Below are 25,964 nucleotides of genomic sequence, written 5' to 3' on the forward strand. Positions count from 1 at the left end.
TTTAATTTTTTTTGTACGTTATTTTGTCAAAAAGTACATTGGGCTGAGACAAGTCAAGCCAAGCTCACCAGGTTACAGTGGCGTGCGTGGTTTGGTCAGTCAGTTCGGTTGTTGTGCGGTTGCTCATCCATGAGAACTCGCTTTCAGTTTTACATTTTCGCTTTAGCACCGTAGCCGATCGCGTTTTTTCTTTGTATACGAAATACGCGTTTTCAGTAAGCCGAGGCATGAATGAAAATCAGGCATTACCTGCTGTAACTAATTGCAGCTGAGCTCGATCATAGCGACGGCTCGACGTCAGTGCGTGTTTCTTCAAGCTGGTTCCCCGAAGCATTCAACATTACGTCCAAGGAAGGCAGCTCGTGGGATGTAGCACTGAATCAGGCCGCTGTAGAGGCCCTGTATTCAGCTGCTTACATCGAAGATTACCTGGACTGCGTGGAAAATCTGCCCGATGATGTGCAGAGAAATCTCAGCCAGCTTAGGGAGCTGGACGTCAAGTACCAAGGTGCGTTATCATTTTTATTTACAGTGGTGGCGCAGACTAGCGTCACTTGGCTGGCGATTGAAGCATGAATGTTAAGCTGTTCTTAGTGAGCGGACTGCTTTGTTGCGTGCTCAGGATGTGCACACGTTTGGCGTAGAGAATGCGCAACCGCGTACGAAAAAAGGCAGGATTTTCCTGTTTATGACAATATCGCGCTATCACGGAAACGGTAGCACATAGTGTACGCTGTTGGTGAAGGCATATTATCACCTGTTGAAAGCCCGTTGGCCAACCAATTCTTCACTCCTAGCGGGTGCTCGATCGTCTGAAAGTTCGTGCATGTGTAGGATGTGTGGGACGTTATGGGCAAAATTCGTCTTTCGCAACCGTGACTGTGCCACGAACTCATTGCTTTCATTCAGGACCTACCGTTAGTGCATTTTCTTTTTTTGCTCCCAAGTTTTTTTTTTTTTTACCTAACTTCTCGTCCTTATTAAGTGTCGAGTTGGAAGCAGTGCTACTTCCTTGGAGAACAGACATTTCAGCCTATTCCCAACAATCTCAATTGCATTGCCTTTTTTTACCGCTCAAGGCAGTTGCACAACTTGTGCATTCCACGTGACAACCGCGACAGTTGCTTGTCTACACGAGCCCCTATTTATCGTTATGCTTTAGCGAAAGCACGAAAGGTAGCCATTTTTCACCGTGTACTGTACAACTGTTTATTTGCTCATGCTGCTTTATTATAATAACGTTTGCGAAAGTGAGGAGGCATTTCTGTAACAGTCACACTAAATTATTTTCTGCGTGTGCACTTTAGTATGCACTCTATTGCAGCTTGGTCGTTTGCCATTACTACTGCAATCAGCACCGTCATGTTCATATAAAATAAAACCCCTAAGAAATGGGAAACATCTGTACCACTTCTGCTTGTGCAAACAGGACAGACCATACTACGCTGTGGCACATGCAAAATGCGTGCATTTAACAGCAGAGCTGCCTTGTGCGACAAAGTCAAACAAATGCAAAAGTGAAAGACTTTTGAATGCTTTAAACATCCCTGCCACTATTTCTGACACACATGGCCACACCTTTTCGTTCCAGATCTCAGTGGACAAACTGCAAAGCACTTCATCTTGACGAAGTGCAGTCAAACCTTGTTATAACGCAGTCACATCCTACTTGAAAACAGAGAGTGAAAGAGCTATTTATTATGAGGGAAAAGCTGAGAGGTCAGCCTGAATCAATTTTATGACCTGCTACTCGGCATTGGGGGAAGGGGAATCGGTGTAGAAAGAAAGAATAGAGAATACGTTGATTATGAGGATGAAGGTGGTGGTAAAAATCTTGCACAGTCGAAGGCTCTTCAAAGTCTCTTGTCCAGTCTGCTCTCATGCAAAAATTTCTTGAGAGCCTTCAAACTATCAGGTTGATGACGAGCCTCAGGCAAAGGTCCCAATAAAACCTTTTCATGAAAAGTCAATGGTGCAACGACAAATTTTGACAAGATGTCTGTCAGCGATTTTCCCTGTGCATCAAATCGCGGGCACATGCACAAGAGGTGCATCTGTCCACCCGATCGATAAGATGCAGGTAGTGTCAAGTGAAGGCCACACCTAATCGTAATCTGTGCAGCAAGCTTACATTGCACGTTTTCATGGTGGGTGGCATCCGTATTTTCATCTCCGAGTCGAGTTCATGAAGGCGGTGATGATGATGACTTGGCGAGGCCAAATATGCTGCGGTAATATAGCGCAGAAGTCTATACACTAGGGCATTAGTATCTGGTCGTGAAAATTGGATGGACACTGGTGTGGCATTAACATGGACCATCTTTGCCTCTGCATCGGTGAGCTTATTTCCATGTAAGCCAGTGTCCCAGAATCCATTGAAACCTTATGCAATGGCCAGCTGTTAGGGCAACATCATGTGATTTGATCACCTCTTGAGCAAGGACATAGTAAGGTCCTCGTCAAAGTGCAGAATTGATCACTTAAGTGCTGGCTTGGAATCGGAAAATATAGTCCAAGTCTGATGCAGCTCCATCGATATATAACAAATTGCCTCCCGAGTGGCAACTCTCTCTGCGGCCGTTGACATAGTTTGGCGGTCGAAATGGAAGTGCTTGCTGGTCTTCATATTCAGTATTACGAATGCCATGGTTGAAGTTATTGTTGACACCGACTCATCAGTAAATATATGTATGGAAATGGCATATTCTTCAGATATATGGGTTATAGGAAGTTGTTAAGTCCACATGAGGGCATATACATGATTTTCTCCTGGCCTTGGGAATGGATAAATTCACCACAGGTCTTGACAAAGTCCACGCTGGTACGGCTGCTGCTTCTGCTTTAGCAAAGCCTGAGGGAAGGACACTCTCATGACGCAAAAGAGATTCCGAGAAAGTGCTGTCTGGACATAGAATGCGAATCGTCAATAGAAAGCCACAATAGTAACCCCGCCCTTTGTCGAAGTGCAGCGCGGCAGACCAAGGCATGTTCTCAGTGCTTGAGCTTGTAAGCTCTCCAGTGTACATAGGCAGGAGGGGCGAATGTTTGTAATAATTGGTAAACTGTATCGTAGGTAGTCTACGAAGCGCGATTCATATAGCTGGAGCAGTGACATCTCTGATGGGCCCCAATTCATGCTTGCTATATATTTAAGCATGTATGTGAAGCTGCTTAACTTGAACTTCATCATCGACACTTGCTTAGACCAGGACAAGTTTTGGTTAATCATCACTCCAAGAAATCTGTGGTGCGTTATGTACAGTATGGCTGTACCATTAATCATAATGTGGTTGCGGTGCATCGCCTTGCAACATGAAAACAGATTCATTATATCTGATATTCATTGTAAGCGTATATTTGTTACATGCCGATATCAGTGAAACACATTTTAGATTCTATATTAAAGTTTTACTGTACCTTCAACAGCCTGAATGCACACTTTCATTTGTGCTTTATTTTTTCCTGCCTGACACGCAGAAGTGCTGGCAGAGCTGGAGCAGCAGAAAGGCCTGCTGGGCAGGCGCGACCTGGATGTCGGACGCAAGAAGGTGATGCTGCAGATACAGCATTCGCTCATCAAGTCGCAGGAGCTCGGGGATGACAAGTTGCAGCTATTGCAGCAGATCCAGGACCTAATCGAGAACAAGGTGCGCCAGCTCGACCAGGACTACCGCAATCTTGACCACGAACCCGAGACGCGGGAGGCCAAGCGGTCACGTCGCCAGCGAGGCCATGACGACGAGCAGACCCCCGTGCCACATCCAACATGTGGCCGGCGGCAGCCGAAGAAAAAGCGGCGCCGGGGAGCCTCGAACTCGGCTGGCCACCAGCAAGGGCACCAGCAGGGACAGCAGGGTCACCAGCAGAGGGGTGGCGGTGGTGTGCCTTCGCCGGCCGAACCGCCCATTGACCCCGATGAGCCCACCTACTGCCTCTGTGAACAGGTTTCCTTTGGAGAAATGATCTGTTGTGACAACGAGGAGTGCAGCATCGAATGGTTCCACTTCTCCTGCGTTATGCTCACCACAAAGCCCAAGGGCAGGTGGTACTGCCCCCGGTGTCGAGGCGATCGCAGCAACCAGATGAAGCCTAAGGGAAGCTAGCCACCCCAGTTCTGCCGCACCAGTGCGACAAAGTCATTATACTGATGGCACCTAATAAATGTTCCTCTACTTTTGTCTGGGTATGTGGTGTTACTTAAAGGCTAATTGCAATGAAATTTTGGGCTGTGTAAGAAGGATAGTGTCAGATAATGTGGACTGTGGGGTTTCAAATGTGCTCTCAGGTCAAAGGAACGACAACAAAGTAGTGCAGACAATCACAAGGGCATTTATTTCGTCATTTATATACTAATCTAGACAGCCGAATTATTACTGATAGGACTTGCTGATGGGCGTGCGACAAATCTAGGAAGTCTGACTCGCCGCGACTAGATTGTGAGCGAATATGTTTGGCCTTACGCTGAGCACCAATGACTAATCGTTGGTGTGTATGGTTATGCGAGTGGTGGCACATTCGAATGATCGTGTTCATCCATTCCAGTGTCCTGCTTCTAAGCCTTTCGCAGGATGGTCTTACGAATGGCTGGCATGCGTGTGTAACGTCCACGCAACTGGCCGACCCCGAGCCAAAGAGGAACAGGCTACTCTCTTTTGCACCTGAGTAACCCCGCTGTCAGGTGGTGTTTGGAGCACAACACTCGCGCCATCTCATACTAATCTGCACCTACACCTGCCGCTGGCGGCGCCCAGCTACGCGGGCAAGCCCGATTACAGGAGATACGAGAGCCATGCAGGGGAAACATCATCAGGAGACGTACGACAGTTGAGCATCCCCACAGGAGATGGAGCGGTTTCTGTGCAAAAATTTAGGTATGAAATGTGAGTGCATGTGTCACTCACATTTCATATACCCCTGGAGGTCTAAATTATTCTGGAGCCCACGCTATGGTGTGCCTTATAATCAGATCGATTACATACGGAACTCCTTACCTCAACCTGAAGACAGCCGAGAAACAAAAGCTAAACCTTCTAATACGAAAGGCCACGAAGCTCGCCCTAGGACTACCGACAACCGCCTCCACTGACCGATTGCTTCGCATGGGAGTTCACAACTCCTGGGAAGAACTCGCGGAAGCGCACCTCATCAACCAGATCGAGAGACTCAAGCTCACAACCACAGGCCGAGCAGTCCTCCGACGCACAGGATACGTAACCAACATAGAACACGATGGCGAACGTAAAGAAAAGATCACATCGAAGCTGCGAGAATGTTTACAAGTTCTTCAGATCCCTCGGAACATGCATCCAGAACACCATCGAGGCAGACGGCTCGCCAAGGTAAACGCCATCAGACACAAGCACCGTAACGACCCGCAGGCTCGCTACGTCGACGCAGCCAAGTATCCGGCCGAAACGCCTTCGCCATCAGCGTCACAGACTACAGGGGGACGACACTGGCGTTGGCGACAATTCTCGCTAAACGCGCGGACACTGCTGAGGAGGCCGCTATAGCACTCGCCACCCATACAAGCGAGGATGCCATAGTGGTCTTCACCGACTCTCAAACAGTGGCACGCAACTACATGAAAGGCAGGGTCTCCACCAAGGCGATCAACTTACTGAAACGTGGCGATACTCCTCCCCCCTACACCTGCATCATGTGGGTTCCGGGACACGAGGGACTCGAGGGGAATGAAGCGGCACACACCGCGGCCCGCGCAAGCGTCAACCGGGCTTCCCCGCACGGTATTCGAGAAAGGTCCCACCCACACAAATCAGCGGAGGAAACGGAAACAATACCGTTAACTTACCAAGCACTACCACAACACTATCGGCTTGGACGCAGGGTGTACCCTCCACCACATCCCAAACTAACAAGAAACGAAGGCACCGACTACAGGCGACTCCAGAGCAATACCTTTACCCACGGAATCTTGCTGCATCACTTCCACCCGACGCTATACAGCTACACCTGTCCACACTGCAACGTGCCTGACACCCTGGCGCACCTCCTCCTGCAATGCAAGAACACCCGAGAAAGCATCACAGCGACACAACTAATAGCAGCAGACGCAGATCCAAACCACCTCGCTGAAACGTGGGAGGCTGCGATCTCCAAGCCGGACCTGGTCGACCAGTGCGAACTAGTCGCCCAGGCCCGGAGGGTGATCCAAGCCAGAGGGTTCCTGGAATAAGGGACCCTCCCACCTCGACTGACAAGTCACGACTTCAAATAAAGGTTTCATTCTCTCTCTCTCTCTTTTGGCTTGTAAAACTCCACAATTTATAATTTATCTTTGTTACTGAAAAATGATGGAAAAAAGAAAGGCTCCCATTAACGGTTGCCAGAAATGATGCACAACACTGAGAAATGGTGGATCCTCAGTATATCTTTGAAGATTAGGCAGCGCCCTCTGAGGTGATGTGCCGAGATATCTGCTTACCACCACATGTGTACATCTTAACAGGTGCTATACAAATGCTGTTAGTAAGAAAATCTGACTATCAACTCTGCAGCTTTGCCAAAATAGCTTCGATAGTACGTACTATTCAATTGTAAGGTAAATTTTGTTGCAATTGGCCTTTAATATACTTTTCAACAAGTGTGTGTGCTACCAAACGGACCTTTCAATAACAGCTCCAAGCAGATAGTGCCGTTTGTTTCATTTCGCTCTGATTATGCGCGATAGGTGAAAAGACAAGAGACGAGCACAGATAAGACGCAAAGTGCTGCATATTTTATGTGTTCGGTCCCTTACTTCAGGCACTGTATACTTCAGTGTTCACTAGAGTTTGTGTTGCCAATATGTATGCAAGCTGTGGCAAACAGACAGCTTAGTGAAATTGTTACCCTTTGCAGCGTCACTTACTTAAGGGATGCTTTGTTAAAAATAATTACGTCGGTAACATTTTAAGCAAACTGCACAGCAAAAAATAAATGTTGATGATACACATGGCATTAGCAAGTTAAATTTCTTGATAAATTGCCCCACAAGGTACTTAAAGTACAACTCTTGCTTCACTTTTTGTGCCTCCCACACCTTCACACTTCCATGAAAGTTAAGTAAAGGGCAATGATTGTGCAGAAGAGAAAAAGCTACTAGGGACAAGCCACATAAGTGACCCTTGCAGCGGAAGTGCAGCAGTACAGATGTGGCCACTGCTAGTGAGGCCATGGCATCCTGTGGCAGGGCTGCAGAACTCCATCGAACAATAGATGCGTTGTCTGCTACATTTACTTCCACATTTTGTGTGCCTGAATACATTTCGCTTATGCAGCACTTGCATTATTTCTCAGAGCCGCGAGTGCATGCAGTAAGGAGAGGAACCATAGCAGATGACGTGCTGGCTGCTTTGCCTACACTTTGATTGCACCTGCACTGCAAGATTCTGCTAGGCACCAGCGGTTGCCACACCTATACATTGAGACTGCAGTCGGGAGTAAGCAGGAGCAGATGTTTATAAAGGGGGCAACAGGCAGTAGATATGAAGCATCCTTAGTACTTGTCAAAAAGCAACTTGCATAGTCAGGGCACTAAAATGCACATTTTATGTTTTGCAATGAGCCTTTACAGGTGGTGGACTGGAAAGAACATTTTGGCAAGATGTCTGCAGCTGGGACACGGTGTTGCACAAGCGCTGCAGCAGCTGCAGTTCTGTCATACTTCTTCCAAAGAAACATAACATGCACTCTAAAATTGACTGTTACTACCTATTTACAACCATGTGCACTTTCTCTCTTATGTGAATGTAGTGTATGAGACCAATCAAGCCACAACAATCTTTATCTTCTTTTGTACTTGTAATTATGGACGAAATATGTACAATAACAAATAATCACGCGTGTTTCATATCCAAGCTTTGGATAAACACTCCATTTAGAAGCTTTGTAGTTGTATCTGAACAGCAAATTCTGGAAATTAAGCAGGCAGCAGCAGTGATGGCTGTCAAGGCACCTCCTTAATTGGTTGCTTGAAGCTTGGCTGGTTCTTCTTTGGCTAGTGTGTCTTTTTCCCGAATGAAGTCCTCCTGCAACATAAAGGACCAAATTGAGAAGCTGAAAATGCCTAACAAAATGCAAGAAGCGAATAGAAGAAACCACATGCATGCACATAAGCCAAATATGAGGAGTCGAAGACACAAATGAACACAGTGACAACCATCTCAAATAACTGCTGTCAAGCTGAGACTTCGACAACCTGTATTACGAGCCAGGATTTTACATTTCAGATGAGCCGGTGATGTAGCTTGGAAATGCATTTGATTTCCTCTAATTATATTGATGCACTAGTGCTCACAACCTTGAAAATCAATCAATGTCCATTATTTGAGTTTGTGAGAACTGCTTCATTGATAATGTGTGATTCGTGTCAAAGTTCATGTTGTTATTACCTGATTGTATATCACTTTCACTAGCAAGGAGCAGCTGGGACATGTGGCCACCTCTTCACCATTCAGCAGGTCCTCCTAACAATGACGGGCACAAAAATTTGTGGTCATCTGAACGCATCACTTCAAAGTGTCACGAACTGTTTCAAAGACATAACTACAAAACAGAAGGAAAAATCAAGGGAAAGAGGAGGCAAGATTGTTAAGGTCGCTAGCTTCATTCATTGAATGCCTTCGCAATGTGCCTATGATTCCTCATCACCCATTCTCCTCATCATCTCCAACGTCCGACAAACTGGACATTTAAAATTCTTGCATATTTGTTACTAGATCGTTTCACACGAATGACTCGCGTTTCTAGTTGTAAAACTTAAGCAACACGTAGAAATACTTCTGACCTTAGTTATCTCGAACCTGTCCCCACATGGGCACGGATAGAAATAAGTCTCCAGTTCCTCGTCGTATTCGAAGTCTTCAATCTCAACTTCGTCGTGGTACACAGACATTGCACAGAACGCACAATTAACACGCTCACTACTGCGAGGTGGGCAAGCGATGAAGCTCGAAAGTGAAACGAAATTATTAAGGTTTGTATACTACGTATGTCCATCCATGCGGTAGCTCACGCGCACGCACCATTCATGGCTATGGCATATGGCTATGGCATGGGCATTGGCATGGAGCAAGACGGCTACGGTTCGCAACTGGCTAGCAAATATTTGACATAGTAAGTAGCTCTCGTTGTGCATTCAAGTATGCAGCGAGCCGCATTCGAACGTAGGCGGTAAAGGCGATAGCACACACTGGTGCGCACCATAATTAAGTCAGTGTGCAAGTATTTGAGACTAGGTAATACAATACACATATTACATTGTAAACATATCATAATTATAAACAATAATATTTATGGGCAGAAGCAGTCTATAACTTATTAAAAAATTGCTCTAAGTAGTAAAAGCACTAACGTTTTTAGCGCCACAACTTCAATGTGGTTATCATTGTCAAAATTTGGCGGCGCCTCTGTTATTGGTTATCGCTCTACTGCTTTTTTTCTCGTTGACGCGCGAACGGATGGGATCAGATGGGATGCTTTCGTAAACTTGTTGTCTGCATCAGCTGGAAACACGTGTGCAGCTGACTGTGTGTTGTCATATTCGCCAGCCACGATGTCCAGCAGTTTCCTAAGTATTGCTGTGTCAGTGACTTGCATCAAGTTGCTGTTCATAACTGCCTAGTAAGAACCACAAACTGCATTTGTGTCTGACTTTATAACTCAAATTACTGGTCACTTTTATGACCAAATCCGGGCACATTTCTCGTGCTGAATCCTTGAAGCCAAATGATAATCTGGCTGACGCTTGTTCTTCAAAGGTGGTAATTATAACATTTCACTTCCAGCCGATCCACGGACTTCGAGGTACACCGAAACTGGTTGGCAATCACTCACTCCCTGCCATCATCGAAATGGTACTTCGAGGTACTGAAAATTTGTGACGTTTAGTCATTGAAGCGTATCTTGTAGCGCGGTTCTACCACTTCTGCACTGTCAAATGTCTGCAGGAATATTTAAGAACGTGCAGTTATTTGTTATACATCGGACTAAAATTCTTAGCTCTGTTTACTACAACTATTCAGACTATGAACGTATGTACATTACATTTGTTTTTCGTGTGCAGAACACATCCGAATGGACGCTGGATTACCCACCATTGTTCGCCTGGTTCGAATACGTGTTGTCCCTGGCCGCTCGACTCGTGGATCCCAGGATGCTGGAAATAGCTAACCTCAGCTATGCCAGCTCTGCAACCATCTACTTTCAAAGGCTCACTGTTATCTTATCCGACCTGTTTCTTATTTATGCCGTTTGGGTGTAAGTACTCACAAAATGCCTCCTGCAATCCGAAATTCGCAATTTATAGTTTCTAAATTATCTCGGATGCATTTCTGAGGAGAGGTTCGAAGAGTAAGAATCGGCTATGTAAAAATTTTATTCCTAAAACCTCACATGTGTTGACCGCACCAATATAAGCTTTATGTATCCCACAGTTGAACAAATTCATCAGTTATTGGCACTGCGTCGTTTTACAAGGTCAGAGCTACATGTCTTGTGGTGCCTGTTGTATATTTTGGTCGTACAACATAAATTTTGTGATTGCTTCTCTAGTGTCATAACATAGAAGAATAGATTCTTACAAATAAACAGAGTGTACACGTGGCCTTCTATGGTTAAATTTGACCAGTCTAGCACCAGATCAATCTCACTTTTTGCGATGTCAGGACGTGCTCAAGTTACATTAGGCGGGCTGTAGTCTGCAGTGTACATAATGGAATGGGCATCAAGGTTCACCCGTTTGGATGCATCCTTATACATATGTTTCCCAAACTGTGGTTTGTGGGCTGTCATAGTTCGTTAAGAGAGTCCAAGATGTCTGTGGGGACTACACTGCAGATGCACTGCACACAAGCATTATCTGTTGAAAGAGCGAAAGTAATATAAAATGAAAGAGCAGCTAGAGAAGCAAGCAACATAAGCATTTATGCTGTCTTTTATTTTCTTGTGTGTGTGTGTTTTTGTCTCTTTGTTGCTGGTGCTTTAAAAAATTCTGCCTCCAAACTGTTGTCATTTCCACAGCACCTGGAAAAAAGCAAACAAATCCATCAACAAATTTTCATAAAATCAATCAGCGGACTGATGAGGAGGAAAAAGCTACTCCAAAGTGGAATATAAATACAGATAACTTCAGCATTCTCTCTCTCTCATGTTTTAGTGCATCATGAGAAACCAAGAAATATTTACCTCGAGTCCTGAGTTGTTGAATGATTGCACTTCAATCCTATTCCAAATTTGTACCTTTTACTTTTTAGGAGATTGGCTTGAGCAGCACCTGCGTACGCTATCACTGTGATCAGCAAATTGATGCAGTTGTTTTCAGGACTGAAAAGGAATAGAAAAAGGGTCATGTTGTCAAACCAACCGAAATGTCTTGTTGTAAGCGGGCACAAACCAAGAGAGCAAAGGATGAGCTCATGCTCATGGTGGTATCAAACCTGTGGTCGCAGTCATGTCAAGCACAGTGGGTTCTTTGTGTCGTTGCGTTTATTCCCATCAAGATATTGTAAAAGTGGAGAACACTCGTTATTTCTAATAGCTGTACATTTGCTTGATGATTTCAGATGGCAAGGGCTCATTTCACCAAAAAAGGGAGACCGCTCTTCAAAGCACGATGACCCCTGGCTGGACAAGACCACTGTGGTCTCAATGTTGTATCTTTGGAACCCTGGACTGCTGCTCGTTGATCATGTACACTTCCAGTACAATGGTTTCCTTCATGGAATCCTCCTGCTTGCTACAGCCCGCCTCTTTCAGGTATGCCTGAGAGGAGTAAAGAAAGAATGATAAATTGGTTACCTTTAAACTGCAGTACACAAAAATAATTTAGACCACACACGCACACACATGCACGCACACACACACACAAATATATTAAAACCAAAGTTTGAACAAACTATAACTAATATGTTCCATGAGATTTTTCAAAGGACATAGGATAGAGAAGACACCAAAGAATATTGCATTTTCTTCTGCAGAAATTTAAGTAAAATCAGGTAAATGCACTTATACTTATTTAATTTATGAAGTGTTGCTGGCCTCATGCAGGTTGAAGCTGGGTGAATACAAGACCCACTCATGAGGCCTTCCTTAGAAATTGCGCGATAATACAAGGCCCACTCATGAGGCCTTCCTTAGAAATTGCGCGATAGAACTGTGTGGAACACCAATGCATTTTATGGCAGCTTGTGGGTATGAATATCTCCGGAATATCACCTGGGGACGATTGGAGTTACAGAATGGGCGCCAAGGAAAGGGAAGCACATTTGAGGACGGCAGAAAATTAGGTGGGGTGATAAAATTAGGAAATTTGCAGGCGCAAGTTGGAATCAACTAGCACAAGGTAGGGGTAATTGCTTGAACAGGCCTTCGTCCTGCAGTTGACATGAAAATAGGCTGATTATGATCTTCAAAATTAGATCCTCCACATTTCCACAAAGTGCACATGCCTTTAGCATGTGCATATTTAAAATTTCGACATGTAAGCTGAAGTAATAATTAAAGCCTGACCTAATAAATTTTTGTCGTATAAATGTCTAATAAGTCGTTATTTCACAATTTGTGATGTCCTGTAGTATGAAAGATGTGCTGCTGAAAAAAAGAAATCTGCTTACCTCAGCTGTACTCCTTTTGAAAATGACTTTGCCTTCACCAAAACAGAATGTGCTGAAGCGCCTTTATAGACTAACACCTACATATATGTTTTTTTTTTCTAGGGGCGCTGTGTTGAAGCCACATTGTGGTTCACCATTCTGCTTAATCTGAAGCACATCTATTTGTATGTAGCTCCAGTATTTTTCGTGTACCTCTTCAGAAACTACTGTTTTGCACAGTCCCATGGAAAAAGTAAGCATTATGTTCATGCTGCGGCATCTTGTTCAACTGCTACCCTGTCTCAGCCTGTACAGCTTACTACGCCGAGCTTTTAAAGGGCAGCTTTAGGGGCGTTTTAATCATCTTAAGTCATTACTTATATGCTGCATTTCCCGTGGCTGTGTGCTTTGTATAGACCCTCCACAATGGCTAAATGGCTATGGTGTTGTCCTGCTATGCATTAAGTTGAGGATTCAATTCCTAGCCTCTGTGGCCATTCATATAGGGGTGGTATGCTGCGAAAACACTTGTGTTCTGTACTTTCGATGCATGTTAAATAACCACAGGAAGATGTGTGAGGCACTAGGTGCAGACATGATGCATTACTTCAAAATTTATTAGCACAGCAATGAAAGGCTACCTTTATATGTAATTTTGGCACAAATGATCAGTACCCAGAGTACAACCCACCTTCCAACTGTACTTGAATGGGAACATCAGGGCTGCCTTTGGGCTAACGCTTTCTCATAAGCGTGGAACTGATTCTTACATTATTTTATTTGTGAAAGTGCAACTTAATACATAAAGTTGTTTTAAGAGGCATTGTTTGAAGTGTGGTCTAGCTATTGAGTTTGGGGCATGTCTTTTGCACCCTCTACATTGTTAACCACCGCTGCTTTTAACCATTGAGCTGCATGCTGTTTTATTTGTACCATGCGGGACATTTCATTGCATTCTCTTTGACCTTCTTTTTGATGTTATAGCTCCTGAGAGCAGCCAAGTAACATTAAAGAGAAATGTCCCTCTGTAAAGTTATTCTTTTCCTGTATTCTGTATGTTTCTAGAGACTCATCACGTGGCACCTTAATATAGCAGCACATATTTTTCAGCTCCTCAATCTTTGCTTTGGAGGTTTCAACCCATCCATTTCTTAAGGTTGGCTGGAACAGTGCTGCTGGTTTTTGCCGTTTCACTGTGGCCATTCTTGAGCAAGGTAATGGTCAACCTTTTCTCCAGATGTGGATTGAAAACTACTCATATCTTGTTTTCACTACTATAACATCACTGTTTCTTTTTGTCATTGCTAACAATCACTTAGCAAGCGTGGCAATAACCAAAAGTGCAGTCTTTGTCAAAAGTTATGAAGACTTGTAAAAACTTGAAAGAGCAAAAAACAAATTCCTCATCTGCCCTTGTTATCTGCACTGTCAGGTGGTGCTCGCACTGGCACAATCACGCCACCTCTATTCGTATCTATGCAACTACAACGCTGACTTACATCATCACATGTGTGTCACGTGGGGAAGCTGAATGTCAGCAGGTGTAAGAGCTGTGCACGGAAAACTTAAGTCAAGGGATGTGAGAGATGACTGTTTCCGCAAGATGAACAGTGGCTTTTGTTCACTTCAGTGTTGTTGTGCCGCACTTGTTTCTCATGTTGTGGCTTTGAAGCTGTTGTCGTAGACTGTGTATGTGAATTAATACATTTGTTGCTGATTTGCAGCATTGGCAATTACTGAAGAACAGTAAATGCAGTTACAGTTAAACCTCAATATAATGAAGTTGGTAACAATTGGCAATTAGCTTTGTTATATTGAAAGTTCATTATATTGAAATTCAATCTTTTATGCAAATAAGTACAGTCGCTGATAGATTTTTCCTAAGTGGAAGGGGCTGCAATATTTTTGAATTATCGGCCAATTAGAAAAGGCAAACTTGAATGAGAAAAAAAGATTATTTTGTTAAATTTGAGAGTCTGAGATTAAAGATATGGTTTCATGTTGCGTTGATGATATCTTCACATCGGCAGTTTGAAGAGCCTGCTTTCGCATTCACTTCACTCCTGTGGCTGATAGTGTCGCCTGCAGTAGGACAACACTACTATGTAGAGCTCTTGCAGCATGGAGTGGATGCTCCTTCTGCCTCTTGCTTCAACACATCTCTGGAAATCGAAATTACGCAACCTCAGCATAAATTCATAGGAAGACAGTGCACGATGCCACGTAATCTCAACTCGCCCAGCCTTTGCACATGGGGCAGATTACCTCTAAAACAGGTCACACAGGCTGCATGTGTGCTCAGCCATGCTGACAGCCATGCGCAGCCACAGCTGCACTAGAAAGGGTGGTGCGCACCAACCTGCCCTTTACTTATCCTCCTTCCCTTGTGTGCGCTAGATCACATTACCACGAGCTCACTACCCCCCCCCCCCCTCCAACTTCCTCTTGCTCGTGCTGGAAGATGGTGCTCATCAGGTCACCATGCTTCTCGGCGCACCATCGCATGCTGTCACTCGCATCTAAAGCATACAGCGGTTGGGGTGCGAGAGGACCTTGTCGTTGTTGGACTTTATAGTGAACATGATGCTGCTCCACTTCAGCAGGTGCTCTCGATCACATGGCACGTTATGTGAGAAGTTCGTTCGCAAGCAGATGCATGTAATTAAATTATTTGACCATATGCATTCGTGGAAGTTTCTATTTGTTGTCTTGGTGTATTCCTTCGTAGCGGCAGCAAAATTACATTATATTGAAATCGTGTATAACCAGACTTTGTTATATTGAGGTTCAACATATATGGTGTTCTATGGAAAAGAAGTTATAAAAAGTTAAATGCTTTGTAATATCTAGAATTTCGTTATATATAAGGTTTTTTTTTTAGGTATAACTATATATGCAGTTAATATGTCATTCTAGGAATATGTATGGCCATGATTTAAGGTTGATTTGTAGATACGATTCATACAGAGAATCTTTCAGTGATGGTGAAGTGCAAGATAATTTACTGCTGAGCCATACTGAAGTGTGAGAATGTTTATTTTTTTTCGGCTAAAGTGGCAAACTTTGTGAAGGTAACATATATCAGTGTGGATAGGAACAGACAATAGTATGATCACATTTTTAAGTGCAGAGCACTTTAGGGACCTGGGATGTCATCTGTCTAATGTCATTGGGCGTCATGCACCCAGGCTGATACCAAAACTAGTCAAGAGAGGGCGCCACAGCACCCAGGGTACTTGCTGGCTTCTTCACTACCATGCTAGATGGTGCGGAGATACATAAAAGTATGGCAACTTGGCAGTGGCGCTGATCCCCAAGAAAGGAGGCAACGCAGGTCATCTGTGCGACTACAGACTGCTGACAGTAACTTGCACACTGTACTGAGCCTTTACACATGTGTTAAAGGACTAGGTATATGGTTGGGCAGGGTCCAGAGGGCTCCTCACAGAGCTACAGAATGGCTTCCACAAGGGCAGGCGGTTGGGAGGCAATCTCTTTGTGCTAACACAGTGTGCCAATTACTAGGAAAGAAAACCGCGGTTTGCTTTGCTGCTTCCTGGATGTTGTGAAAGCTTGTGATAATGTATCACATGCTAGTCTCGTCAACCGCCTGAGTGACCTGGGTCTTCCAGAAGCACTACTACCTACAATAAGGCAGCTGTACAGCAGCAACACAGTCACGGCTTCCTTTGCTGGGGTCATGACAAAGTCAGTGGAGGTGTCCAAAGGGCTACGACACGGCTTTCCACTGTCACCAATCCTATACCTGCTATATGTATCCGACCTGGAGTGAGCGATAGTAAAGTCTTCTTTTGGCTTCAGCCTAAAATTCAGCACCACAGGTATGGATGAAAATCGCAGGATGCCGAGTCTTGCTTTTGCGGACAACATCGTTCTAATGGCAGAAATTCTAAGAGACATGCAAGCACTGCTGAACGTACAGTAAAACCTTGTTAATTCGAAATTGGGGCTGCAAGAAATCTTCGAATTAAGTGGGTTTTTGAATTAACTGAACACAAAAAAATGCAACCCAGGCAAAAAATTTTGCTGCAGCAATTCGCTACCTTTATTCGGCGATCTTTGGGTTACTTAAAGTAATCAGAGATGCTGGTTTTCCACATCCTTTAGTTCGAGGCTCCAAGGGTCATGTGTTCTTGTTGACCAGCTATGTGCAGCATTTGAGAATTTCCACTGTGGCACTCAACAAAACTGCGGATAACATGTAGTGATCCGATAACTTCCCCAAGAGCAGGTGCTCGAGAGGGCTTGTTAGCGTCGTTGTCGTCGCTGTCATTGCACATGGTCGCATCCGTGGTAGCTTCACTCTCCAAGTCTGAGTAGCACGTTTGTTGATCATTTTCAAAGTTCAGACACTCGGTGAAGCCAACTGCACTGGATTCGCTATCCTCTGCGCAGAGTGTATGATGCGGTCGCAATACTCGGCTCCTTCATCAAGTGCACATGAACAGTCAGCATCAGCATCGACGGTGCTTTCCTTCGAGAAGCCAGCATGTTCAAAACACCGCGTGATCAAAGCGGGTTCCACTTGCTTCTGTGCATACACAATAAAACATATGGCACTGAGGAAGTTGATGGAGTATTCCTTGCCGTTGTTGTAGCAAAGGAGCGTGCGCTTGAGTAGGTGGTGGCAGTAAATCTTCCTTGTGTGGTGAATGACGCCTTGGTCTACTGGCTGCGAGATCGACGTGGTGTTCGGAGGAAGAAATACCATCCTGATAGCTTTCAGGTGTGGGATGTCACCATGCACCAGGCAATTATCAACAACGAAGAGTACATTCCTGCCTGTGGCCATGAACCTGCAGTCAAGCTGCCAAACGTAATATTCAAGTACTACTGCGCCTGTGACCCAGGCTTTCATGTTGTGCCGGTAGATAAGCTCATCCCTTGGTGGCAGCCGTGCATTTTTAAAGAAGCGAGGCTTCCCACTCATTCCAACTATGAGTAGCGGCAGCTTGTGTTTACCGCACATTTTCACGCCAAACAGAACGGTAATTCTTTCCTTGCCCTGCTTTCGACCCTTGACCACGGTGTCCTTCGCTGCGAACGTTTTTGTCGGCAGCATTTTATAAAAAAGAGCAGCCTCGTCAAGGTTGTACACATCGTCCGCACCGTACTCGCTAAGCAATGGAGCCAACGTGTGTTTCTTCCAGTCGTCGACGATGCTCTCGTTTGCGCTGCTGCTCTCTCCACAGACAGCTGCGAAGGTCAAATTATTGCTTCTTTAAAATGACTGAACCATTTATTGTTACACTTGAACTCTTCGTGTCCAAGTTGTAGAGCCAAGTTGTTGGCCTTCTCCTGCAGTATCGTTTCATTGACGGGAAGGTGAGCTGTGTTTGCTTTCTACAGCCAGCGTAGTAAAGCTCATTCCACATCTTGGTACGTGGGAGCCCGTACTCGCGACCGCTTCGAAGAATATGTTTTGCTGTAGGCCTCCAGTACCCTTGACTTGTTCTTCAATATCGTGGACAACATCGAGAGGGGCACGCTGTGCCTTTCAGCCAACTCGGTCTTGGAACACGTGTTCTTACCCACTTCTTGGATCAAGCAGAACTTCTACTGCAACGTTAAAGTCTTATACCTTGGCATCCTCGCATCACAGCGGCATCCTTGGCATCCTTGGCTGCACAGTTCAGAAAAAAAAATGCCACGTTAGCTGCAACACCCCTAACCACCGCACACAAAGAAACGGCGCAGACTGGTGTTGCGCGCGCACGTTGCTGCAGGCTTGGCGAGAGAATGGGCGAACAGCAACCAGTGGCAGCGGCATGAAACACGCGCTGACGCTGCGACTGCAAGGAGCGTGTGTAGTGGGGGACGAGAGCATGTGACAAAAACCAGTATGCCCGCTGCATTGCAGTGAAGCATGTCTTCTCCCCTGCGGGCGTGTGTTTCGGCGGTGCGTGGGGCGTACCGTGCACTGATTTTTGTGCTAGCAGTACTACGGGTCAAGCGCTTTGTCTATAAATAACCGCGATTGCTATGTGGCGTTGCCTCGCGGCTCTGAATGGCCATCATTTTGTCGGGTTTGCGGTGAAATGGTGATCGGGAATTGCCGCATAGCACCCCAAATCTTCTAATTAACCGGGTTGGCCTAGGCCGCTGGTTCGAATTATCCGGCCACATTTACATTGGTAAATACAGGACCACAGAAAATCTTCCAATTATCCGGGATTTCAAATTAACCGAGTTCGAATTAACGAAGTTTTACTGTATGTGCATCAGATATTGCAAAGCTGGGGCTTCGCTACAATGCCAAGAAAACGACTGTTGTCCAGCTGGCAGGTGTGGCATGGGACAGTGAAACACAAACACTGACACTGTCAGGAAATACGCTAGAAGTAGCCTCATCGGGAAAATACCTGGGTTGACGCTGTGCTCAGGTGGTGACATGTATAGACAGCATGAGGACAACATAAGACGGACTGCTCTGCGGGCACAATGTGTTCTCCGGCGCAGGAGCCTATGGAGCTTCAACTGATACCTTATGGTCCGCGATATTTGGAAGCTTGTACATGTGCCCGCACTAACATTTTGCAATGCAACTGTCTGCTTGTCTCATGAGACTAGGGAGTGGTTGAAGCGACGCCAGCGGGAGGTCGGCTGCACTTCTTTGGGATCACACGGGACAGTAGCCAACGAGGCAGTCCAGGCAGACCTCGGGTGGCCCACCTTCAAAGCATGTGAGGCGGCAAGCAAACTTACCTACCGTGGCCACCTGCTTTTTATCTGGAAGGAGCGATTGGCCAGGCACGTCTTCGAATACTTGACAGCGACATGTATGTGCACTGACTGGACAAACCACATGTACCGCCTTGAGAAGAAATATGGCTTCTTCACGGCACCCATAGAGTTTCTCACTACATTACCTAGAGGGAAATCTGGCGCTGCTGCGCTGTGATATGCATGGGAATGCCGGTATATTGTGGATTCGGATTGGCATCGTTTTCGTAGAGACAGGACACCTTGAAGACGCGCTTGGCAAGTACCGTTCCGTCTGTCACAATGATTCATTTTCTACTAGAACAGCACGTGAAAAGCTGTTTTAGCTTTATTATTACGCGAAAACATGTTTTGTTTAACTATGAGAACTTCTTATTGTGTGTACGACTAAATGTTACGTGAAAACTATCAGCGGGCCGCTAAAGTTGGAGGACAGACAACAAGGTTCGCGCTCGCTTTGAAACAAGTTGGTCGTCTGTTTTTGCTTTTCTTCGCTTGGTCATACATCGTGGGTGAGTAAAGATGTAATATGCGTGAATGGAAACATTTTATGAAGATTTTACTTTGAGAACGCGTTATTTGCGTAGCCATATCCACGTTTTAGACGAAGCCTCTTACAACACCAGCCAACACGAGCCTCGCAGACACATATACCGTCATTCCCATGACGGCACGGTGCCCCCTTGGGAAACTCCCATAGACGGTGGCGCCAGATTACCCACTAGGTGTTATAGTGAGAAACTCTATGACGGCACCTATACAGGCAGACTCAGTGAAGCAATATATCCAGGAGGTGCGCGACCGCGTCAAGGAAAAGGAGGAGGTGCTATGGCTACAAGCAATTAGTGAAAAGACCACATTGATTCTATATGGCCGACACAAGGAAGCCATTGGCACGGTGCCGATCTTTGACAATAGCCTTGGGAGCTGTCTGCTCTTCGAGGCATGAGCTGGGGCACTGCGCATGTTGGAGCGTCAATGGAAGATTGACAGAGAGCAGCCGGACGTGATGCGTCATGTGTGTGGTGGTGGTGACAAAACTATGCAGCACAGTGTGATGCAATGTAAGAAAATTGAGCCCCAGTGTCTAGGAGACATCCTCGTCCATGTTGCACTAGGCTTTGAGGGTGATGGTGAGGAGGTTAACAAGGGAGCAGTAGAGCGAACTAAGCGGCGCCTTGAAAGATGGAGAGCTGCAATTCTGGGGAGGTGGTCTGGGTGAAGGCTGCAGAAGTACGGGAAGGGAGCTGCTCCCCCATAATGTGACCCTGCCCTAACCCCTTCCCTTCCCCCTCTTTCTTTCTTTCTTTCTTTTTTTATTTCATTGTCAAGCTGCTGTAAATGCGGCGACCCGTTACATAGGGAAAGGCACCACATCATCATCATCATGATACCGAAACTAGTCAAGAGAGGGCGTCACAGCCTCTCTGAATAGACCCTGTGAACAAAAAGCTGGTCTTTTCCACCATGGACACCCAACAGTTGGCATGAATCGAGTGACACCGGAGGGTCGATTCGTCCGTGCGACAACATGAAGCAGAAGCCAAGCATCAACGAAGAAACGAAAATCCCCAGCTTCATCAGGCAGTAGTCAAGGCTCAACAATGGGAAACAAAAACACAGAAACTAAAAATAAATAAACAAGATAAACATAAAGTACTCACAACAATAAGGGAAACACTGGCGAATCACTGCTGCACACTTCCGACAGCTTTCACATTGAGTGAAACTGCATCCATTTCCTTGTCCCCCTGTGCTCTGCTAAGCAATGTATTGACTAGTTGGAAGTCAGAAAATTAGAACAACACTTAAATGAAACAGTGGCTGAGGTGTTTAGCTGCTGACACCTGAGCTGTGAGCGAAGTTTGCAGCTCTTGCTTTTTATGCAAGTGAGGGAAGAAAACGCTTCATGATATATTGATTTGTACCAGACAAGTAAATAAACAAATCTATATATGGCCAGAGTTCTTGAATGACCTTAAATAAGTAATACATTTGATAAATCAGGTGATCATTCAGGCAAACACTCGAGTGAACAATCAAACATGCAATCAATCATCTGGGGTAGAATTTTTCTGTAGTCTTCAATAAAACATCCATTTAACCAGTCAGTTGTTCATTCAACCAGATATTCTGTAAGTCAACCAGTCAATAAACAGCCATTCAGCTAAACAATCAGCCATTCAATCACTTGTCCAGGTTACAAAACCACTCACAAATGGCCATTCAAATGAACAACTAGCCATTCAATCAATCTTTCAAATAATCAGTCGGTCAATCAGTCATCTAGGGTACAAATGCTGTTGCAGGCTCAGCTGATGCAGATGCTTCAGAGGCTGTTCCCCTTCAAAAGAGGTCTCTGCCATGCCTACTGGGCTCCCAACTGGTGGGCACTCTATGCTGCTGCGGATAGAGTGCTGGCATTTGCAGGTTAGAAATTATTACTGCTTCCTTGCAAGTACATTTGGCATGCACTTTTACACAGAACCAGCATGAACAGAATTTGCATAACAAAGGAGTAGATTGTGGGCTCATGCTAAGCTAACCGGCTGATTATTGTTTCACAGATATATGAAACAAAGGGATTCCAAAGAGAAATATGTTAAGTTGCATTAGTAAATTATAACAATAGAAAAAAAAAAGCCACTCTTACCATGTGAGGAGGCTTTGTAAGCAATAAAAGGCACAAATATGAAACAAAGGTGGCAATGCCACTTAGTAAAGTTCCTGCATGAGCTCATCACAATGTCATGGATTTTAACAGTGCCTGCTCAGGCCTACTTTGTTTATTATTATATTTTTTTAAGAAAAGATACACTACATTGAATTCTGAAGGAGCCGTGGTTTCATTGTTAAGAGCTTTAAAAAACTTATACTTCACCACAACAGCCAAAATAAGATACTTTGGAATCTATGTCACACCGACATACTGGCACTGGGATTTTGGTGCAGAATTAATGAAACTCTTACTGAGAGAATACTTTACCACTTTATCTCTAAAATGATCTGGTGTTTCTCTTTAGTGTCCCTTTAAGGAGAGCCATTTTCAAATCACATGGAATGAGTTTCATGCTATGCACCTGAAACTGATACTCTGTTGTGGTGATCTTCTCTGTAAACAATATCAACTACCTAGGTAATTCGTGTTAGTGATCTACACCATGCATTGTCAACTTATCCATAATGTACGAATAACTTTTACATTTCATGTTGAATAAACAGAGCACACTGCAGTCCAAATTAGCATTGTTGACGTGATGGCCAATCAATACATTTTATAATAATTTACTGTGACCTTAACCCTTTGAGTGTTGCATTTTGGAAAAAGCCTTGCCCACCGCCTAATTTTTTATTGCATATGTAAATTCTTCAGAGTGACTAATTTCGAAAAAAAACAAACAAACAATGAAATAAATCTTTATGTGACACTAAAGCAACAGAAATGTTTTAATGTGTGCAGGTTTATACACAGTTTATTGTTCAATGCATAGAAAAACTAGGAGAAATATATTTTTATAGGTGTAATAACATTCACGGGTCTTATTTTCGTATTTTCAATAAGTTTTACACCACTAGGGCCTGTATTTTGAAACTTCCCATTTAATTTTCTGCTTTTATTATGTGTTGTCCTGAGGGCGAGAACCTAGCAAAGACGGCGGTGCGGCAACTCCCAAGCAATGTTAAAGACAAGGAAGAAGGGCCAGAAGAATGGAAAATGAAGTGGATCATTAGAGAATACGGGCCCAGAACACGTGGCCATATCAAAAGCGAGACATGGCATGTCAGCCTCTGCAAGCAAATGCATGCAATGGAGCTTACTTGTTGGGAAAACAAACCAAGTGACAAACTTTTAGTAATCAGTTGTTAGATTGCTAGACAAAATTCTACCAGTTCTCTTGTGTCTAGCAAAAAGAAACGCACACACGACACTATCGTCAATTTGCAAGTGCCCACCTGTGAACAAAGTAATGGCATGCTTATGGAAGAGCCATGCAGGCGAGCATCTCACGGGATTGTCTTGAGTGGTAGAAAACAAGGTAGAAATAACTTTTCTCTACGCTTGTAACTCTAAACAACATGCCCGAGAATTCTGATTATGTGTGCAAATGCGGCTGTGACTACACAGCAGTAAATTAGGCGAAACACAAATACTTCCAAGCCACTTTCTGCAGTAGCAGACACTATAGAGCAAAATGAAAAATCAGTTTGGTGAAAGCAAAGGGGTGGCAGCACGATAAGAATTTGTTATAGACGTTGAGAAAGGTTGCAGAACCTTACGTGCGGTGCTAGGTGGCATTTTGTTCAAAAAAAGTACATTTTTTCGCACATTCCATTGCCATCTTACATGTACATCTTGCCATGACCACTTGGGATTTGTTTCTACCGCTGGGAATGTACGACAATGACCCTCAGATATACCATGAACCATTATTATCCTTTTATTAATAAGGGAAAGTTCAAGGAAAATCAAACCTCTTATAGTGAAGTTCCATCTGACAAGAAAATACCTTTGTTAGATTTGATATTCATTATAAGCATGTAAATATTACATGCTGATATCGGTGAGAAACATTCTATATTTTCTTTGTTATATCTGTGTTTATTGTATAAGGATTTAACTGTGATAAACCATTAAAATTGCTCGTATTGGTTTACATGTTATGTAGTACATTGCACATTAATGAAACAATCCTTTGTGGGTAAATCTGTACCATGAGTTTATGCGGTACCCTTATCAACCAATTGGGTGAAAGTGCTGCTGTAGTCATCAATTGGCTCATTGCAGCTCTATAATTTGAATTTGTTAGTGCATGTTAAGTGGCTTCACTGGCATAGCTTTAGGCAAGGGTATAAAAGGCAGCCCAGTAGTTCCACCTTTTATACCACCCTGTGTAGAACTATTCTATAATATTGATGTTTGTTAAAGGAACCGCAGGTGGTTATTAATGAATCTTGGCCTTCCCCATTGCATCTTTCATAGACCAAGGCATAGCTTTAGGACGCAAAATCCCACCTGTTATTTTTATGGTGATTAAGGTAGACTTCCATTAGTTCGGCTCTGGTTAAATAGATTTTTCGGTTCATTCAATTTTAACCGAAGGTTTCGGCCAGTGCCCAAACACTTAAAGAGACCAAATTTTCATCATTTCGATCCTGAAATTAGCCTTTGCTAGATAATTCAAACTTGGCTGGTCATCATGTACGTGCCCAACCCCAATAGTGACTGCATTTGGTGACTCTCCTATCAGCCACGTCTGTCTTGGTAGCACAGAGGGAATGCATTGAACACACATCATCATCTGTCAAAAACGCCTATTTTTAGCCTACCCTAGGAAGATTTTCAAACGAAAATGGCAGCTTACAAAGAATTCATGTGGGCCCCTTTTTGTAAAAAGAAGCCAATCAATAAACTGCTCAGTTGATGCAATCCGATACGAAACCACATTCACGGCATTCAACTGTCAGAGCCAGCATAGCCAGCATCCTCACCTTTGGCATCACAAGATTGCAACCCCACCTGGTGAGAAAACAACTTTTCTCGCATAGATGATGAGCCGCTTTCATTCTGATTGCAAAAGCTCATTCAAATATTTGACATGTTCAGCTAGCAGCAACAAGTTGTGTCATGTCTTCTTGGTGATCCGGAGACGTATGCGTTGCAAGATGAACTAACAAAGTGGTCAGTCTAAATGTGGGCCATAATTGTGTTTGCGATCGTGCAGAGTTGCTTAATAAATGCAGACTATTAAGTGCACTACTGGAGGGCATGTCGTGGCTCTTAATAGACAGCAATAAAGTGCTGTTCGAGAGTGAGAATGATGGACATAAGGTAAATAATGTTAAATGTCGATATAACGAAGTATGTAAAAACTGCAATTTGCTTCGTTATATCAAAACTTTGTTGTATTGAAATTCGACCTTTTATGCTAATAGGTACAGTCACCGATCGATTTTTCTTGCATGGAAAGGGGCCGCAGAATTTTAAGAACTAATGGGCAATCGAAAAAAATCAAATTTGAATAAGAATACAATTAATTTTAATGAATTTTAGAGTCGGCGACGAATGATACGGTTTCATACCACGCCGACGGTATGTTCACATAGGCGGTACGAATTAAGCGAAACCAGCCACGCTTTCGCGTGCACTCCGCCCCCGCGGCTGATAGCGTCGCCCGCACTGGGACGACGCTATCATGAAAAGCGCTGGCAGCGGGGAGCGAATGCTTCGTCTGCCTCTCGCTCCAGCGGGTCACCGAAACCTAAGCTTACGCAACCTTCAATACCAAACGCGCAGGAAGACAGCTTAGATGATGCCACGCCGTCTCGGCACGCCCACTCTTTGTACACGCAGTAGATGTACCTTTAAAGCAGGGTGCGCGGCTTCATACGCGCTCATCCGTTACAGCCATGCGCAGCCGCGGCCGAGATGCACGCGAGAAATCGCGACGCGCGCCCGTACTTACTCCGCCCCCCCCCCCTTCCCCGCCCCGCATTGCCGCGAGCGAGCTTCCCCTCTCCCTCTTTCTGTTTGCTCGCGCGGGGAGGCGGCACTCGCACGTTAAGCCACCATCTTTCTTTCTCACTCTCGCACGCTTTCACTCGCACCTGAAGCACAAAGTGCGCAGG

General features: G+C 44.6%; 3 protein-coding genes across 4 annotated transcripts in view; 2 read left to right on the forward strand and 1 right to left on the reverse strand.

Annotated features, from left to right (window-relative positions):
- Window positions 1-258: 258 nt before the first annotated feature.
- On the forward strand, window positions 259-4,176 carry LOC126536367 (inhibitor of growth protein 2-like; the record flags this gene model as incomplete). The annotated part of the gene is made up of 2 exons (XM_050183299.3): window positions 259-508; window positions 3,478-4,176. Coding segments are annotated over 2 exons (876 nt in total), but the record flags the coding sequence as incomplete, so codon positions are not given.
- Window positions 4,177-7,768: 3,592 nt separating this feature from the next.
- Dph3 (Diphthamide biosynthesis 3) lies at window positions 7,769-9,056 on the reverse strand. Its single transcript, XM_050183300.3, has 3 exons — window positions 8,789-9,056; window positions 8,394-8,468; window positions 7,769-8,030 (listed from the first exon to the last, which is right to left on the reverse strand). The coding sequence occupies exons 1-3, from the start codon at window positions 8,894-8,896 to the stop codon at window positions 7,962-7,964; spliced, it is 252 nt and encodes an 83-aa protein (XP_050039257.1). The 5' UTR covers window positions 8,897-9,056; the 3' UTR covers window positions 7,769-7,961.
- A 370-nt stretch (window positions 9,057-9,426) lies between these two features.
- Window positions 9,427-25,964, forward strand: part of xit (ALG6/ALG8 family glucosyltransferase xit) — a 37,963-nt gene continuing 21,425 nt past the window's right edge. The window contains exons 1-7 of one of the 2 annotated variants that reach the window (XM_055073953.2): window positions 9,427-9,585; window positions 9,789-9,867; window positions 10,067-10,260; window positions 11,565-11,757; window positions 12,717-12,846; window positions 13,704-13,807; window positions 21,647-21,767. In XM_055073953.2, coding sequence (XP_054929928.1) covers window positions 9,557-9,585; window positions 9,789-9,867; window positions 10,067-10,260; window positions 11,565-11,757; window positions 12,717-12,846; window positions 13,704-13,807; window positions 21,647-21,767 — 850 coding nt within the window. In that variant the 5' untranslated portion in view covers window positions 9,427-9,556. Of the gene's footprint in view, window positions 9,625-9,788; window positions 9,868-10,066; window positions 10,261-11,564; window positions 11,758-12,716; window positions 12,847-13,703; window positions 13,808-21,646; window positions 21,768-25,964 lie in introns of both variants that reach the window. The other variant, XM_050183285.2, reaches the window with a different exon arrangement.

The sequence above is a fragment of the Dermacentor andersoni genome, chromosome 4 (genome assembly GCF_023375885.2).
Source record: "Dermacentor andersoni chromosome 4, qqDerAnde1_hic_scaffold, whole genome shotgun sequence".
Lineage (NCBI taxonomy): Eukaryota > Metazoa > Arthropoda > Arachnida > Ixodida > Ixodidae > Dermacentor > Dermacentor andersoni.

Coding starts and splice junctions, on each gene's coding strand:
- Dph3 (XM_050183300.3), bottom strand. CDS start 8,896: ATGTCTGTGTACCACGACGAAGTTGAGATTGAAGACTTCGAATACGAC. Junction 8,469..8,788: donor ACAGGTTCGAGATAACTAAG/GTCAGAAGTATT, acceptor CGTCATTGTTAG/GAGGACCTGCTGAATGGTGA. Junction 8,031..8,393: donor TGAAAGTGATATACAATCAG/GTAATAACAACA, acceptor TTTATGTTGCAG/GAGGACTTCATTCGGGAAAA.